The sequence below is a fragment of the Euphorbia lathyris genome, chromosome 2 (genome assembly GCF_963576675.1).
Source record: "Euphorbia lathyris chromosome 2, ddEupLath1.1, whole genome shotgun sequence".
In the NCBI taxonomy this organism is placed as follows: Eukaryota; Viridiplantae; Streptophyta; class Magnoliopsida; order Malpighiales; family Euphorbiaceae; genus Euphorbia; species Euphorbia lathyris.
In genome coordinates, this window is record NC_088911.1 from 118,417,718 (window position 1) to 118,437,063 (window position 19,346).

At 38.7% G+C, this 19,346-nt stretch overlaps 2 protein-coding genes across 2 annotated transcripts; one reads left to right on the top strand and one right to left on the bottom strand.

Annotated features, from left to right (window-relative positions):
- The first annotated feature begins 7,717 nt into the window (after positions 1-7,717).
- Positions 7,718-11,337, top strand: LOC136219670 (meiotic recombination protein DMC1 homolog). The gene is made up of 15 exons (XM_066007159.1): positions 7,718-7,968; positions 8,076-8,158; positions 8,237-8,328; positions 8,409-8,480; positions 8,625-8,663; positions 8,816-8,873; positions 8,973-9,018; positions 9,133-9,178; positions 9,586-9,647; positions 9,793-9,859; positions 9,950-10,042; positions 10,128-10,196; positions 10,301-10,379; positions 10,608-10,774; positions 10,867-11,337. The coding sequence occupies exons 1-15, from the start codon at positions 7,952-7,954 to the stop codon at positions 10,909-10,911; spliced, it is 1,035 nt and encodes a 344-aa protein (XP_065863231.1). The 5' UTR covers positions 7,718-7,951; the 3' UTR covers positions 10,912-11,337.
- A 383-nt stretch (positions 11,338-11,720) lies between these two features.
- LOC136219671 (stem-specific protein TSJT1) lies at positions 11,721-14,813 on the bottom strand. Its single transcript, XM_066007160.1, has 4 exons — positions 14,564-14,813; positions 13,205-13,445; positions 12,949-13,069; positions 11,721-12,139 (listed from the first exon to the last, which is right to left on the bottom strand). Exons 1-4 carry the CDS (start codon positions 14,761-14,763, stop codon positions 11,952-11,954), a joined length of 750 nt encoding a protein of 249 aa, XP_065863232.1. The 5' UTR covers positions 14,764-14,813; the 3' UTR covers positions 11,721-11,951.
- Between the last annotated feature and the right edge of the window lie 4,533 nt (positions 14,814-19,346).

Sequence of the window (19,346 nt, forward strand, 5' to 3'; positions counted from 1 at the left end):
TAATTCCCAACTTGTTGAATGCAGTCCGAGTAATAACATTACAAGAACTGCCAGTATCAATAAGGACCCGCTTGACGTCCCATCCTTCTACAGCCATCGTAATCACCAAAGCATCCGCATGCGGCTCCGTGATTCGCGCAAATGAGTAATTGAGGGCATCCCCCCTATGCGTGTTGCTTTTTCGCTGTTCACGGCGAGCCCTTTTTGTTGGCGGCTCATAGATCCCGCCAGCTATCATGTTTATCACCCCTTTCTTCTGTTTCTTTTCGGGCCTTGCTTCTCCCTCATGCGGGAGCGTTGTTTTCTCATCAATCGTTTCTTTTCTTACGAATTGGCCTAGCTTGCCCCTCTCAATCAGCTTTTCTATTTCCTTCTTCAGTTCATAGCAATCGTTCGTGTCATGGCCGTTCAATCTGTGGAACCTGCAATATTTGTTAGGATATCGCCCCAAACTAGTTCGGCCTTTCGCCTCGGGGAACCGCACATCCTTCTTCAGGGGGTTCTTTTCGATCCAAAGTAACACCTCCTGGCGAGTCGTATTCAATGGTGTTTGATATCCTCCCCCTTGAAAGGAGAGATCGCCTCTGCGAACAAAATTACCCTTGGACTGGGTCTGGCGTCGATTGTCCGAAGTGGATCTAGCAGCATCTCTCTCTCTCTCCGGGTTTGAGCTCTATGTTCTCTGTTGACATCGTCCACTTCCATGAATTCCTTTGCTATCTTCATGAGTTCGGCCACTGTGCGCGGCTTGTTGCGGATGATTTCCTCCCGCATGCTCCAATCCGTGGTTCCATCCGCCATGATGTTGCGGATGCTCATGATATCCGGGTTCTGCAACCGCACCAGAATATCGTTGAATGCGACAACAAATTCCCTTAGGGAATTATAGTTCCTCTGTTTGATCTCCTTCAGCTGCCTATCCGTCACATCTGCCGCTTTACAGCCCACGAACTTGGCACAGAAATCACGACTGTATTGATTCCAGTTGTGAATAGATTCAGCAGGTAAAGACCGAAACCAATCAGATGCCGCTCCGCCCAAAGTGGTCGAGAATAATCTGCAAATTATACTTTCACTCGCTCCCGCAACATCCATTAATTCTCTGTAGTTCCTGACATGAGCCTCAGGATCAGAATTAGGATCCCCATAGTATTTAGGTATCGCCGGGGCCTTTATCCTGTGATCTGGTATAAATTCTCGCAACGACGGAGCAAAAGGCGAATCACTCTGCACCTCTGCTCTCGCCCTAGGCGTGTACCCCATTCGCTCCATCATGTTCCGTAGTTGATCTTCCAACTCAAGATTGGGTATTCGCCGAACCTCTTCCATCCGCTGCTGGTGAACTCTAGGTGGCATCCACTCGCCAATTGATGTTGAGATTTGTTCTCGCCGTGGTTCTAGCCGTCGTCCGGTTATAGGATCAAAGTTCCAGGTGTGCTCCTGCCCAAACGTATTCGCCCCAGACGCCATTAATTCTGAATGCCCGTTAACCAAGGGTTCCGTGTGTTATAGTGGAAGGATTCGTGGCATTCCCGATGTCGGTTGGGATGTTTGCCAGGTCGGATGGATCGTCATATTAGGATCGTGGTACGAGTAGTTGCTTGGATGGCTGCGTGGGTTCATGCGACTACTCTGACCTATCTGGGTTAGCTCTCGAGATGGCTGCGGAAGCGTAGATATGGCGGCAGTAGTCGATGGTTGTGTGGAGACAACAACAGGTTGTTGAGGAGCAGCCGCCACGGCGGTATTATGATCGGCCATTGCAGTTAACAAACTAATCATTCGATCCCCCGCCGCTTGGCTCATATTTGAAGCCAAGACTTGTCCTGCCATTTGTACGAAATCGCTATTGGACATCTCCATTTCATTTTGCACTTGAACCTCCAATAAGGGACTCAATTGTCCCGAAGGGCTTGACGAGCTAGGCACCACAGGCTGCGTACTTGCAGGTTGCGAATTCGCAATCCGTGGACCCCTTGATTTCATACTAGTGGATCTGGTTGTAACGCCGGTCGTTCGTGATGGTTCTGACATGTTCTTTGTGTACCTTTAACCAAATGTTGGTAAAAAAGGTCCACGTTCACCGCACCAATGATAACTTGCTGGATCCGATTTGATGATCTCCGCCGTAGTTACCTGCAAAACAGAACCGGAGACAGGATCTCCGGGAAAACTCTCCGACGATCAAGTCAGTTTTTGTAGGAGGGTTGGTAAATTGACAATAGTATTGTGGGAAAAATGTGAATGTACCTTTCCCCCTTTGGCCTTAGGGTTTTTTATAAGTGTTCTTAAGTAACCGCCGAGGGCGGTTACCCCTTCCAGGCCATGTTCCGAGGGCGGTTACTCCTTTTTAGGTCATGCCCCCTCTCGTGGCTTTCGTGGCAACAAACGTGGTATCGTTTGTCCTGAGTGGGAGTTTTAATGCTCCATTTAGGAATTCGGGAAGGTTACTCACTTCACCCGCTTCCTCTATTCGGGTCCCATCCCATCTTAGACCATGGATCTAAGTATGGGCTGGGCCTGTGTAATGAGTTCGGCCCGGTTTGGCTTCGCGGGTCATCAGTTTTATTCTCAAACACCTCCTCTTTTCTTCTCCTCTTTATCTCCGTTACAACAAGGCTATCCTTCTTTTCACCTTGCTTTGAGGCCATCCCCTTATTATTTTCAAACAAGGAAACAGTATTCAACACCGTCTTTGAACCAACTCCTTGTTTCATAATACCTCCACTAGAACTTTCCGGGGCCTCAAAATTTTCCACCGGACGAGCCGTTTCAGGCGGCTTTGACATGAGCCACTTCGACTGAGGTGGGGGTTGCAACCTGCGGGGTAGAGCACGTAATTCCACCGAGTATGGCCGTATGATCAGGCACATCAAGCAATTTCAGACAAAATCTCTCAGCATGCCCTAAACAACCACAGAAGAAACAGAATATAGGCAGGCGTTCATATTTGAACATAATGGTTTGTGGAGTCTCACCCGCTCTGCTAATAGGCATAGAAGCACACAAGCTTTTCCGCACATCAAGAGAAACCCTAACCCTCATATACGTTCTGCCGACGCCATTGAAGTTGTTCGGATCCGATTCAACAAAACTCCCTAAAGTATTGCCAATCAAAACAGCCACCCTTTCTGACATAAAACCACTTGGTAAATTATGAACTTGAACCCACATCTCCGTAAACATAAGTTCTTCATCACCACGAACAACATCCCCTTCAAGTTTATGCATGATTAAAAGATGTTGGTCATAAGTCCAAGGACCTCCTTTTAAGATCCGTTCACGCTCCCATGTATGATATAGATCAAATCGAAACAGATTAGGACCCAATGGTTCCACCATCAAACCTTTTGCCGGTTGCCAAATGTCAGCCAAAACGCTCGGCATTTTTTGGGTTCTTATAATCCTCTCTGTCAAAAAACGCCCAAGAAAGCTCCATCGTTTAATCGGCGCCGTTTGAACCACATCATCAGCTTCAAGCACAAGCCCCAACTGCAGACTTCTATCCACCGCATCAGTCATATTATGATTATTCGAAGATGCCATTGAATTGAAAACACAGATTAGATCTGAACACAGAAAAAACTACAATAAAATTGTCCGGAAAAAACTCCTCATACGGGAGAAATTCTTAATTCTTACTCTTGAAACCAAAAATGTTTAAAACCAAATAACCAATGAACATAATCTTATTATCACATTACTTAACCAATAGGCTTATTCAAGTTATCAATCCTGATCAAAACACCCTTTCATTCTCTTTTCTGAACCTATTCTTCAAATAACTTTCACTCTACAATTTGAAAATTAAATGTAAGTTTAGAAGAAAAACCATAGTTGGTCTGGTCATTATTATCTGTTCATAAATTTTTGGTTATTTAGGTTGGCAGAACCCTTTAGAAAAGAAGGGCGGAAACAGAGATCGGCGACGGCGGTGAGCTCAACGGATCGTAGACGACACCCCCTACCCACGGGAAACGCTATTAAACAACACAAGGTCTCTTCTTTTTCTAGGTCGAACGAGCACCATCAGGATCGGAGGTCGACGTCTGCGGCAAGAGAACGGCGGTGATCGGCGGCGGCAGAAACCCAAGGAGCAGCGGCAGAATCCCTGTACCACGATGACGCCTTTTGTCTCTCACATCTATTACTCTGTTTTCTTAGATCGAAACTAGCACCATCAGGATCGGAGATCGACGGCGACGGAAAGAGAAACGGCGGCGATCGGCGGCGGTAGCAACCCTAGGAGCAGCAGTGCTTCGTCTTTCTCTTTTGAACCCTAGGAGCAGCGGTGCTTCCCTTCTTTGATAGATAATGTTATTTGTATAGTGATTATTCTACCTTTTAATTAGTTATTTATATTGTAGCTCATTTGTTTTTTTTTTGTCTCCATGATTTTTTTTTTTTAGGTTTAATATATATTTATATCTTTAAATTTGGTATGTTTTACCAATCAGCACTCTGAACTTTAAAAATAACCTATCACACATTTATAGTTGACTTTAAAGATTTACCACACACTTATAGCTGGCTTTAAAAACCTATTACATACCTATGGTTGACTCATTCGGACTTCGTGCACTTAAAATTGTTGATCTGTCATCTTCTATAGATGAGGTGACATACATAACGAACTCACGATCTTTTCTTTTTTCTATAGCATGCATATTCACCTCATTTTCATGTATTTGGATGAGGATGAGGATCAAATTTCATTTTCATGTTCTTGGAGAAATGCAGATTTGACCCTCTAACTTATAAATGATATAAACTTACTTTTAACATTTTCAATTACGATCGATTTTATCCTTACATTATCAAAAATTTGAAAAAGTTAATTTGACTACTAGGAATCAAAACATTGAGTCGTTATTAAAAAAGGAAAATTCTTCATACAGTGGAGCCCCTCCAGACTTCGAACCTTGACTTCGCCATTGCTTTGTACGTATATTACTGATAACTTTTAAAAATATATGACATTATTTTGAAATACTTTATGTCATGTTTTGATTAATATGTTAACAATAACCATCTAAAAGTCTGCTAATAGCATGTTTGTGGGTCATGTAATGCGTTTATAATAATATAGGATGTTTGAGTTGTGTTTGCAAGTAATAATTATAATTTTATTACCTCTATTAATAAAAGTGGTATGAAAAAACACGAGAGAATATAATAATAATTTTAAACATTCATGTCATTTTCAGATTAGCATGTCAATCCTAACTTAACCTAGAAATTTTTAATTTCGTGCCAATAAAAAAATGACATATTACTTAGGGAAAAGTACAAAAATAAACCTTGTGGTTACACCTATTTTCGATCGACACCCTTGTGGTTTAAAAGTTTGCAAAATGATACCATGTACTTCAATCCGTTAGCAAACATAGGCATTTTTATCTAACGGTGTTAAAAAAGCTGACTTAGCAGTCAAAGTCAAAAAGTTAGAGGGGTATTTTTGTCATTTCATTTATTTTATATTTTCTAATTTATTATATTTTTAAAAATTTAAATGTCACCCACGCTGACATAACATTTTCCATCTCTCTCTCACGTATCTCTCCCAAGCTTCGTCTTCTACAAGCTTCTCCAGCAATGACTATGGCTGAAATTTTGACTGTTTCCACCGTACTCTCCACTGCCATCAAGAAGGAATAAACCCAAAATAAAATGAACCTTTCAGTGTCTCCTTCGCCTCCAATCGTAATCGACCCGCGATGTTGCTTTGTAGATCAACTTCTTTTTTTGCTTCTTTTATGACAATTTTATGCTTTTCATCGAGTGCCTTCAATGCCACTTTCAATTCTTCCGATTCCTTCTTGAAATGTTGAAGCTCACTGTGGGCTAAAAAAGTTTCTCTTTGGCTTGATTTGCTTCTGTTGCTACTGTTTTCAAGGCTAATGCTAAATCATCCATTGCCTTCTTCCTGTTCTCTTCGGCTACGATTGCCATCTTCAACTCATTCTTAAGAGATTCTATTTTTCTGAATCTGTGATTTTCTCCATTTCTGTCTCGAGTTGTTGGATTCGGTGTTTGCTTTTAGCTAATTCCGCTTCGAGTTTCTGTAGATGTGCATCTTTTTGCACAATCAGGGAATGGAGGCACGAGTTCTTTGTTTGGATGGAAAAATCAACTTCGGGCGAGGGAGATGAGAAAATTGGAAATTTTTTTGATCCTATAATCTTTACTATGTTGATCCATTGAAGAAAGAAAAACAATAAAAATGGAGTTTGGTCGAGGATGAAGATGAAAGAATTAGAAAATGAGTTGGAGAGGGGAAAGATAAGGTGTCCGTTATCTATTGGATAAGATTTAAAATTTTAAAAATATAATAAATTAGAAAATATAAAATAAATGAAAGGACAAAAATGTTCCTTTAACCTTTTGACTTTGACTACCAACTCAGCTTTTTTAACACCGTTAGATAAAAATGCCTATGTTTGCTAACGGATTGAAGTACATGGTACCATGTTGCAAACTTTTAAACCACAAGGGTGCCGATCGAAAACAGGCGTAACCACAAGGTTTATTTTTGTACTTTTCTTTATTACTTACTAAGTTAAACTCAAACACTTAAATTTCATGTCGGGTAATTGTATCTAGTTCTTTTGCCACCTCTAATCAAAATATTAATAATATGATTAGTTGTTAACCATGTTGATAGATCAAATGGGTAGTCTATAGTTAATAATAAAATAAATATAACTCTAACAATATGCTATATTAGGTAAATATGAATATTATGAATTTAAATTGATGTATTTTCATTTTATTTGGATACGTTTGGCTACCTGCTGTTTGCTGTTCCTGTTTGCTGTTACGGTTTGCTGTTTACCTTTCGAAAATGCTGTTTTTCCAAAAAGTAAAAATTATCTGTTTTTGTAAAAAGCTACTTTTCAACTCTAAAATACAAATAAGATGTATCTAACCAAACACCTAAAACTCCACTTTTTAAAGTGAAAAGATAAACAGTAGGTAAACAAACACCCCTCTAATTTGGATTTTTAATTAAATATTAGTAATATTTAAAAAAATAAAAAAAATAATAGTTGTTTGGTAGGATTGGAAATGACCATTGTAAGCCTGCCCGAGCGTGCCATTTATGTAGGACAGATACAATTAAGCTTAGATAATGCCATTTATATAAAGGGTCTTTTACATAAAACACATGAATAGGAATTATATTTATATTTTAATCAATAGGAATAATTTAATTAACAATATATCAAAAACATTAAATATATTTGAAAAATGTCACAGTTATTTAGTTATGAATTTCTTATTTTTTGGAGTGGTTAACGTGTTTTGTTTTGAAAAAATGACAGTTTTTTAATTTGATAAAATTCAAATTATTTTCTGATAAAATTGTAGTTATTTTTTAAAAATTGAGTGTGAATGTAAATTTCCTTTATATTTTTTGGAGTGGTTAACGTGTTTTGTTTTGAAAAAATGACAGTTTTTTAATTTGATAAAATTCAAATTATTTTCTGACAAAATTGTAGTTATTTTTTAAAAATTGAGTGTGAATGTAAATTTCCCTTATATAAAAGAATAGCCCAAACCCGTCTCAACCCGCCAAATTAGTTGTTGTTTTTTTTTTTTTATTATAGAAATTAGTTGGTCTATTTTGAATTTGAAGTACTAGTATCTTCTCCAGAATGAGGAGTATATTTAGCCCATCACGGTATCACTTGGTTGAGAGCTGATGTGGCAAAATATGAACCCTCGTCATCGATCACAGACTGGTTTTAACTGGAGGATAATATAGAGGCGATGACAATCCTTCATCACGGAATTTGAAAATTCGCGCCATTTCAATTATAAATACACTGCTCAGGAACTGGAGCACACACACTTCACTTTTGAATTCAAATCTATCACACACACTCTCTCTCCCTTCAAAACCATACAGCTAAACTAGGAACTGAGATTTTCTCCTCCGGAATCGAAGATGATAGCCACTCTCAAGTAAGTTAATGTTCATTATTTCTTATCAATTCGATCAATAATAGTGCATTATAGTGATGATCTGAACTAATGCGACTTTCATATCTCTATTTTGGATTGTGTTTCAGAGCCGAAGAGCAAGGTCAGCTACAGCTTGTCGAGCGAGAAGATATCGATGACGAAGAGGACTTGTTTGAAGCCATTGACAAGCGTAAGTTACAAAATCAATGCCGTTGAGGTTTATCTATGTTATTGATGTTTCAGTATTAAGATCTGGTAATTTTTTCAGTCATCTCACAAGGAATCAATGCTGGAGACGTAAAAAAGCTTCAAGATGCAGGGATCTATACCTGCAATGGCTTGATGATGCACACAAAAAAGGTATGTTGATTTTCAAATTGTTGAAATTCTGCAAGTGTTGATGTCATCTCTGATTGCTGCTGTCTCCATTTTATTATCAGAATTTGACAGGGATCAAAGGATTATCCGAGGCTAAAGTTGATAAGATATGCGAAGCTGCTGAAAAGCTTGTGGTTAGTGCTCAAATTACTGATAATTGAATCTAGCCTCTAGGCTCCAGTGCTAAATCTATACGATACTAAAACTAGATTTTCGGTTAGGACTTGTCTCTTCGCTTTATATTCTAACTACGACGTATGTCTCTTTTTCTTTCTCAGAATTTTGGTTATATAACAGGAAGTGATGCTCTGATCAAAGTAAGTTGTACACTCTCTCTGTTCTTTTTAGTTCAAGGAGAGATAAGATTCGATGCAACGAGTCAAGTTCTCATACGTAACAAGAGAAGTAATGCTACTTTGCAAACCTGTTAAAAGTAGCTAAAAGGTCCGATTCTTGTTTATCGTGACAGAGGAAGTCCGTTATTCGTATCACGACAGGAAGCCAAGCCCTGGATGAACTCTTGGGAGGTAAATCTAAGTTGTAATATTAGATGCTCCTGAACGTCAACTCTTTTGCAAATTGCTCGTATTCGATTGACATTATTTTTGTTTTTTAATTTAACAAAGGCGGTATCGAGACTATGTGTATAACAGAAGCATTTGGGGAATTCAGGTAAGAAAAATTATATTCCAGAATATAATTGTATCTTATGTTGTTTGCTTATGCACATATTTGTTCATAAATTAGGACATAATTTATTTTCTGTTTATCTCATTTTCACTCTAGATCCGGGAAAACACAGCTTGCTCATACTCTCTGTGTCTCTACACAGGTTTCTCTCTTACCCCCTGCTCTTCAATCTTAAAACTGTCAACCTGTCTAGTCTTTTGGTTTTATTATTTGTGAAATAATGTTATTTGACTTCAAACATTGACAAAGAATTTTGGCAAATTGGTTGTTCTAGCCATGACATTTGAAAACAAATGACGGTTGCTCACTGATTAGATGAGATTTTTACCAAGAAGTGGATGCTCCAGTATAATTGTCTTATTATTTACTTTGTACTTAATAGTCTGAAACCAAATTTCATTTCGCAGTCCTCCCTTTTGTAGATAAAAAATATTTCTATCATAAGATGAAATTATGTAAATTAACACAGTTGTCATTAGCATTTTGGTTATGTACATGATCATTCATATAACATGACATTGCAAATAATTCTTTTTATTGTGTTTGCAGCTTCCTACTAATATGAAAGGTGGTAATGGAAAGGTTGCCTACATCGATACTGAGGGCACTTTGTATCCTGATCTTTGTCTTCTTTCTGATAGCAGGACTAGCATTACATTGTAGTTCTTTTCACTTTCAAAAATTTGAGATTAATTATCTTCAAAGGATGCCTATTTGGCTGCTTTTTGTTTTCTACTTAACTAGAGGCACTTGCAGCCGGCCTGATAGGATTGTTCCGATTGCTGAAAGATTTGGTATGGATGCAGGAGCAGTACTTGATAATGTAAGAACCACATTAAGTAAAATATTATCAATTGACTTATCCTTAGAAGCTGGCCTGATTTTTCTTTGTCTTTCAATGTGAATGTGGAAGATCATTTATGCTCGTGCATATACGTATGAGCATCAGTTCAACCTGCTTCTTGGTTTGGCTGCAAAAATGTCTGAAGAGCCTTTCAGACTTCTGGTTTGCTTCTTAATCCATAAACAATAATACTAGATTCAGGGGCTTAGTGATTGGCGAGTGATGACTTTAGTTTATTGCAATCCAGATTGTGGATTCAGTGATTGCTCTGTTTCGAGTGGATTTCACTGGAAGAGGAGAACTTGCAGAGCGCCAGGTAAACTTAATCAGACAGATAATAGTTATTCGAACTTTAATTTTTATGCAATCTTCTCAAAATGGTCCTTCTATCCGTTGACACGAGAGAATTGCCTGTTACAGCAAAAATTAGCACAAATGCTTTCAAGATTGACAAAGATTGCTGAAGAGTTCAATGTTGCAGTCTATATGACTAACCAAGGTACTCTTGACCTAAGATGTTCTCATCTAGAGAAATCTAAAGACATTCTGCTAGTTATTTCTTTTAGGTGTGACTAAATATTTGTTTCCTTACCTATGCAGCTTAATATGTTTTCTCTAGCTATAATTTGCTGGCGTATTAGCGCCAAATTTACCTTTGCAGTTTTTGTATACCTATTATTTTCTGAAAGGACATCGGTCACATATATTGTTTGAATATTGGTTGCAGTTATAGCTGATCCAGGAGGAGGAGTTTTCATATCAGATCCCAAAAAACCAGCAGGAGGGCATGTGCTTGCCCATGCAGCTACAATCAGGTTGATGTTCAGGAAAGGGAAAGGCGAGCAGCGCGTCTGCAAAGTTTTTGATGCCCCAAATCTGCCAGAGTCCGAAGCAATATCCTTTTCTTTTATCTACTTCCGTTGGAGTCTAGAAGTGAATCAAATAGCAATTTTCTGTCTAAGACAAGTTATTCTTGACAAAAACACGTGTTTCAGATAACAGGAGGGGGCATTGCAGACGCAAAGGACTAGTGAGATCATCGCTCACACTTTCAGGGGAACAAAGGAAGTTGTAGAAGTTCTTTTTCCTGTCATCTACTGCCAAACTTATATTACATAGTTTTTGCTCAGCAATTATCCCAATTCTGTGATAGGTAGTTTGCTCAGCAATTATCCTAACTTGTTGCATAGATTGCGTATAATTTGTATAGCAAGTAGCATGTCTTAATTCTTAAATATGAGCCACAACAGGAGATTATTGTTTTCTTTGCAACAGGTAGAATGACATTAATCTGTGTAAAGCTTATAGTATTTTCCGTACAAATACCACTTATTTGATTCGGATTTTGAAATGCTCCACTCTTGTACACTGGCATGTAAGATTTTTTTGGCACTTTCTCGAAGAACATTAGTCCTCTGAAAAGCAACAACTATCTACTTATGAATATGACAAGAAATTGTTTTCGAGAATGAGATATTGAAATGTGAAGAATGCTTCTCTCTTAAAACTTTTTCTTAACCATTTGAGATGGTGTTGGAATATGAATGGAGCTGCAAATCTTTCCTTTCCTCCACAAAGGACAAGATGATGTATTTTCTCTTTTGTCTCATCATTCCTTTTGCCTTTTGATTCATGCAAACTACAAGTTTTAGAGGAAAGCCAATTATGTGGCTTAGATTCTAATAAAAAAGAAAGAGGTTCATTCTAGTAGACATCTTTCCTACATGCAAACTATGCAAAAGCATGTCATCACCAAAAGTGAAAAACAGGAGGTTATTCAAGAACCTACAATTCCAGAGACTGATGAATAAAAGTGCCATCAACATACACACCATGAATAGGAGACACCATATGCAAGGTAAATCTTATTTAATGTTACACCCAGTTAACTCGGGGTTTAGTTTGATACAAGAAAAATATTATAGCCTTCAAATAACTACTGGTTTGTTTTGAGATATGTTAATAACAATATAAAGTTTGGGATGTATTTTCTGCAGCAAAACCATAAAAGATGAACAAGGCAGAAGATCAAACAAAACCGAAGGATCGCCTGCCAATAATAAGAACTAAATTAGTACTGTGAGGACCAATCATAAGCACTCCCAACTCTTGGCATGCCACCTTCCTTCTTAGTCTCTGAATCCACCTTGAAATTTGCACCACAAACGTGACCTGAACTATCCACTCTTGGAATTGGCTTCAACTCATTCAGAGGGTGCTCATAGCTCCTCAATCCTCCAGAAGTTGTAAAGAAGCATCCTGTGGCCATCACAGAAAAACTAACAGGTTATGCAATCAAATTATATTAAGACAATTTAGATGAAAATTACCATAAAAAAAAAAAGTTCATAAGATTAGTCAATGTGAGAATAAAAAGAAAAGATAACACTATGTAATTTTCCTATGAAAGAAAAGGGCAACACAATATTATTAACCCTTGTATTTGGCCAAAATTTGACCGTGAACTTTAATTTGGTGAAAGAGAAAAACAAATGCAGCTATAACTTTCAACCCATAGGATTACATAAGAGATGGATATACATTCATGAACAAACAAACCAGTACAATGAAACTGGTCAGGAAAACATAAAAAAAGTACATGAGTTTTGAAATCTTTAATCCAGCTTAAATGCTCCCCAGTCTGAAGTTTTAATTTAACAGTAATACCTTAGCCACCTGAAGTATATTTCAATTCCCATTCATACTATCCCTCCTTTTTTCACATGCACTTCGCACGACAAGACATTTTCCAGAAAATCAACAAGTAGATATTTTGATCATATTACATGAGGGCGAGCCTTGGCGCAACGGTAAACGTTGTTGTCGTGTGACCAAGAGGTCACGGGTTCGAGTCTGAGGAGCGGCCTCTTGCCAAATAAATTGGCAGGGGAGTACACCCTTGTGGTGGGACCCCTCCCCGGACCCTCGCTCAGCGGGGACGCGTAGTGCGACCGGGCCGCCCTTTTTTTTTACATGAAGGTGGTCTTTGAAAACATAAAATATACAAACTATATTGTATAGACCACATTTTCATGGCCGATTCTCCTACTTGATACAAAAGGATTCACCTTTAGGGAATGGAGCAAATGATTTCCCACATGCCTGCTTCAGAATCTCATCGTCATCTGAAACAACAAGATGGCCTTCGGAATCAGATCCCCAGAAAAATGGCACACTTCCGTCAACATCCTGCATTACACGACACAAAATTAAGCTTGAAAATATCAGCTGATCAAACGTTAAATGTAAAGAACAAGAGAAAATGAATCACAATGAGAATCCCTGACAAAATAAGGCTCAATACCAGGAGAAAGGCTTACTTACAGCAGCAATAAATGCAGCTTTTGCGGTGCTATCATACAGAACGAAAGAAAATTTCCCTTCGAAATCTCTGACAACCTGATCAATAGGGTAAGGCCCTCGATCTCTGAGGGTTCTGAAAGCTTCAATAACAATGATCACCTCATTCGCAGTTTTGTTCAAGCCATATTGCTGCTTAAGAACAGCAACATTCTGAATGTGGCCTTGGAACAAGCAGAAAATGTCGTCCACAACCGCAAATAATCTAACAATGTACAACAAAATGTTTAGTGAAGTGAAGTAATATGCTAGGATTTAACTTTCTGCAGAAAAAAGCATGCTCTCATTTCCTGATTTCTATTCACAAAAAGGCAAGTTTTCTATCTCTAATAGGACAACAAACGAAAAGTTTCCAGTAATCATAACCTATGGGGATATCAATCCAAAGATTAAGTGCCCGTTTGGTTCTCCTTCGTGGAGAAACCGTTGCTGATAACTATTTGGAAAAGATAAACAACTAATACCTACTAGCAACAACAAATAGAGCCAATTACCAGCAACAAATAGAGGCAACCACCAGCAACAACTAACAGCTAACAACAACAACAAATAGTTGAACCAAACAGGCCATAAGACTAATAAGTAGAATGATTTAGGAAGAAACTAACTAGTTGGTCAAGTGGAAGCAAAACTAGAAAATATATAGCATAGAATCAGGGTTATTCTATTATATAAGACAACAGAATGCAAAACCAGAAAAATGACAAACATTTATACAAAATAGTACAATACAAAACTGTTGGAATTTTCTGTTTGTCTTTATCATCAGACCCATAAAACAAAATACATACATAACTAAGATAGAAATCAGAATAAAAGATGAAATGAAATCTTTAGACTTGGATCACATGCCACACTAAAGCCAAATCACCAAAACAATGACCATTTAGAGTTACAAACAAAATACGTTAATTTTGCTATTTTCGTGATAAAAAGCAAAAAGAAATCGAAGTTGGGAACATGTCTCCACAAAAGTAGAAACTAAAATCCTAAGTAATTCAGACTTTAGGGATCAATCATGTTATATGAGTTTAGGGATCGATCCAGAGAATAGTTTCACAACACAACCAAATCTCAAGCATTATAAAGCATCCAGCAAGATTTAATCAAGATAAGCTAACAATAAGAAACATGAAAAAAGTATCATAAATAATCTGATCATCTAAATCAACGATTGGTTCTCAACTTTCTGGTTTTCTCATCAATCCGACATTCCATTAGCCCAGATTAATCAAGATAAGATCATTGAAAAAAAAGACATGGATATCATTCTTCTTGGGAGAAAAGATCAAAACGAGAAAGATGAATGTGAATAGAAAATACCTTGGAAGGAGAGGGTTTTGCTTGTTAAGAGAGTAGGATAAAAGTCCAGAGGAGGCAAGATTGACAGTAACAGAACCGGGATGGATTGACCCAAAATGGTTAGCCAAGAATCCATCTTTGAGCGCCGAGGAAGGGCCAGAATGCGGACTCTGTAGGGCCTCTGGGCATTTTGCTATCGATTTATCAAAAACTGCTAACATTTTCACTTGATTGTTTTCGCAAATTGAGAGAGAGAAATGAGACGTTGAATGCAATTATATATGATTTTCTTTCGGGCACTCAACTTTTTTGTCTGTCAAGATTGCCCTTTAATGTGTATTATTCTTCAGCTTAATATTTTCTTTATTAAAGAAAGGGATAAGATAAGATACAAACCGCATAGTTTTTGGTAAAGTGTATATATTTAGGGTATTGCTAAATACCGTCCTTAATTTCCGTTTCACCGCACTGTTTTGACCATTTTACCCTTGCCACTTTTTTTCCCCCTAAAACCTTAAAAACTCTCTCTAGTTTTCTCTCCCGAGCACAAATCCCGGATTTGAAAAAAATGGATCAAAACATTCCCGAAGACAATGAGTTCGAACACGAGGTAATATTACGAGAATTAAAAACGTTATTAATCATTTTTTTATTTTTTTTATTCGAATTTTGCCTGGGCGGGTGGCGAGCCGTTCCTTAGGCCGATCGGATGAACTACCCGATCGGCCTAAGGAACGGGTGGTAATCGCCACCCGCTCCACCCATGGAACGGGTGGTACGCGCCACCCGTTCCACCTTTGGAACGGGCAGTACGCGCTGCCCGTTTCCACCTATGGTGGAACGGGTAGCCTGCCCGTTCAGGCAAAAGTGGGCAGAAATTGCCCCGAACTAATTTCGAACGGGAGAAATAGGCCCGAAGTATTTTTTTTTGTAATTTTAATGTAAATTTTTCGTATATTCAGGTACCGATAGAAGATTGGAACCCCGATAACATTGATTATAGTTCGCGTTTTATAACGGATACCGTTTTCCCCTCCAGTCAGGATGCTATTGATTGGGCAAAAAAGATAGCTATTCAGAATGGGTTTGAGCTTGTAATATCTTCGCACAAAAATGGGGGTAAACAGAAGTTGTTGCGCTGTTCACGGGGTGAACGATATAGAGGTGGTGTGAAAAATGATGAAGATCCTGCAATTAGGAAAAGTAAAACTAAAGCGTGCCGATGTAAATTTCAGATTAAAGCCTATCAACATGCAGACCTTTCGGGATGGGGGATAAAGGCTAAGGCTGGATTAACTGGAATGCATAACCATACAATGCGTATGTATCCAGAGGGAAGTCGGCAAATGAGCGGACTCAGTATCGCATCTAAACAAATTGTGCGTGATATGTCTTCAGCTCAAGCAAAGCCTTGTGCTATTTTAGCAGCAGATAAAGAAAAACACCCAGAGGACAACTCAGTAATTAAACACATATATAATTACAGGGACAAAATGAGGAGGGACGCGTTTGAAGGTAGAGACCTGGCTAGTCAATTCTACCATATTGCTGTGGAGAACAAATATGTCAATTACACACAGGCTGATTCAGGTGTGATAACGCATGTGTTCATGGCACATCCAGAGTCAGTTGATATGTTCAGGACTTACCACTGGTACATCGGCATTGATTCAACGTACAAAACAAACAAGTACAAAATGCCGTTTGTTGAGATTGTTGGGATGACGCCATGCAATAATAACTTCAAGATAGCGTATGCTATTGTTAAAGACGAGACCGAAGGGAGCTATCGTTGGATTTTACATTTTTGGTGACGAAGAAGCGTGGTAGACAGTTAGGCATCACATTCGAAATGAAGTAATTGCTAACCGTTGTTTGTATCAAAGAGTGTTTGTTGATACTGTTGATGCAGCTCTTCGTAGAGTAAGTTGGGACGGTGTAGGTTGTACGCCGGATTATTGGATGATCGTTTGGGATGACTTGTGGCCGGTTGCTACCATGTACAATTCTGCTATCATGTTATTTGGCTTCTCAGGTGGGGACACATTAGCGTTGTGTGGTACTATCTTACCATTGTATGCCGCATCGACTGCTACAAGACCATCACGTGAGATTTGTATAGCTCATTTAGGGAATCACTGCCAGCACTACATACGTTTAAATTTATCGCCTAACTTTCCGGTGCCCCCTATAGTACACTGGTGGTTTGTGCACCGAGGCCAAAGCGTTGTAGGATGGGAGCGCTTCTATCAGGATAGGGTGACACAGTGGACCAGATTGGCCCAACTTAGGGGATATTAGTGGTTGATATTCTGTAATGTTACAGGTGAATTGTGATGAATTATGTGTGGTTCTGTAATGTTACAGGTGAATTGTGATGAATTATGTGTGGTTCTATCAGGATAGGGTGACACAGTGGACCAGATTGGCCCAACTTAGGGGATATTAGTGGTTGATATTCTGTAATGTTACAGATGAATTTTGTGTGGTTCTGTAATGTTACAGGTGAATATTGATGAATTTTGTGTGGTTCTGTAATGTTACAGGTGAATTGTGATGAATTTTGTGTGGTTCTGTAATGTTACAGGTGAATATTGATGAATTTTGCTACTTCAGTTATCCACATTCCAACGTCTATATTCCAACGTCTATATTCCAACGGCTATATTCCAACGTCTATATTCCAACGTCTATATTCCAACGTCTATATTCCAACGGCTATATTCTCCATCTATAAAATTAAACAATGTTGCTACTTCAGTTATCCACATTTACTCTTTACATTACGATCAACGAAAACTCTCAAACATAAATGGCTTCATCTGATTTTACCAACGGGTTCCCTAATTTTCCTCCCGAGAAAAGCATAGTTTCAACTTTGAATAAGTCTGATTGCACGACGAAGATGCTTGATTATCAATACTACGCAATCCGTGTATATGGAGAGACATTTGTGAGTCCAACAATGTTCCATCCTGAATTTCCATTTATGTTTTGCTTCAAGCTTCCGTCTGCTGGTGAGTTTCCAATATACTCACTACACATGTTGTGGTTCTTATGTTATATGTATTACATGCCTTTTGAATTTGCTCTAGAGGAATGGTTGAACAATTTGAATGAAGGAAATATTCCTAGTCATATTCAAACATTTCTGAAGTGGTTTATGCCTATTGATGACTGGAAAGCTATGTTCGCCAGACTATTGCGTGATAATCAGAGGGGAATCATCCCTAAAAAAAATTTCAACTCCATCATCTTTTTAAGATGGACAGAGTCTGAAATTTCTCATGAGGTTCATCGAACTTATCCTTACTCGATCGTGAAAAATTGGGATCGCTATAAATTAGAGGTTCGAGTACTACAGAGTATCAGCGCTTCAAAGAACGATTACCTGCCAGGACGAGCTTGGCCAAGAAATAGAGGAAATGCTCCATGGAACATTTTTCCTGTGGAATATGAGACGAATATTGCAGAGGAGAAAGAGATATACCTTGCAATACAGTGAGGTGTACTAGCGACATCTTCACCAAACATTCAGGTGTACGAAGAAGATAGTGACTAATGTCTTTTTTTTTTCGGTTTATGTCGTTGTAATGTCTTTTTTCAGTTTATGTCGTTCTAATGTATTTTTACAGTTTATGCAGTTTATGTCGTTCTAATGTATTCTTAAATTTGCAATAATAACAAAACATACCACAAAAAAGTACTAAAATATCAATCCACCAAATTCTGTCAAAATAGTACTAAAATACTACAAAATACAGTCATAACTCACTTGGCCAAATGCCAAGCATCCATAATCTCCTCTAACGACTGCCTATATACAATCGCAGCATCCTCGTCCAGATGACTCATGTGATCCAGCACAGTTTCACCCCAGCTAGATAATCGACTAACCCACTGTAAAAAAGTAAGGAACAAAAAACAAGGTTAATATCATTTCACATTTCAGTAAATATCATTTCACATTACTAGACCAGTCAAGAAAACCAAAAATAACTTACAATCTCACTGTTCGAGCGAGTATAAACAGCCGGTCCGGGTGCAACAATCTTCGGAAGTAGACGAGGGTGTGAGTGACGGGTGTACCAATGCATGTACTGATCCTCACAATCTGATGGAGTATGTGCTGGAGTGAATACAGACAGTATAAGGACGGACGACTGGGGAAAAGAGTCCCAAATACCCTGCACCATCACAGCTGGCACCTCTACACGATACTTCAAACTGGTCCACGGGCGAACAGCCTTAGAAGGCTGCAATATCGGTCTAGGAATGGTCTGCACATGTCCAAGCTATCGAAGGCATCGCCCCGGCATGTACGGCTCGATCACATCCCGATACCGTATCCATCCAGAATATAGAGTCCTCGGGGTCTCAGTAATGGCATCAGGGCCATACGGCATCCACATGACCTACAGATGTATAAAATTACATTAACACATACAAGTAATACACAAATTTGTTTTAATTGAATAGTATTTATAATTATAAAGCAAGTATACCTCATCTGCTGTCAACACATCAAGCCGGGCACGAAATGCTCTCAGCCGCTCATCGCTCTTCTCTATCGATATAGATGGCCACAACGAAGCCCTAGGAAGATCCGGGTCAACTGTAACTGCCTCTCGATGTGGCCTGAAGTAAGGAAAATACTCGTAAATCCAGGACTGGAGCAATGTCATACAACCCGTCATCTGCCCGCAATCTCCTCTGGTAGCAATACCAAGATGACGGTATAGATATGCTAGTGCAGCTGATCCCCAAGAAAGTCCAACGGCTCCAGCCGCCGAGTCCTGCACCT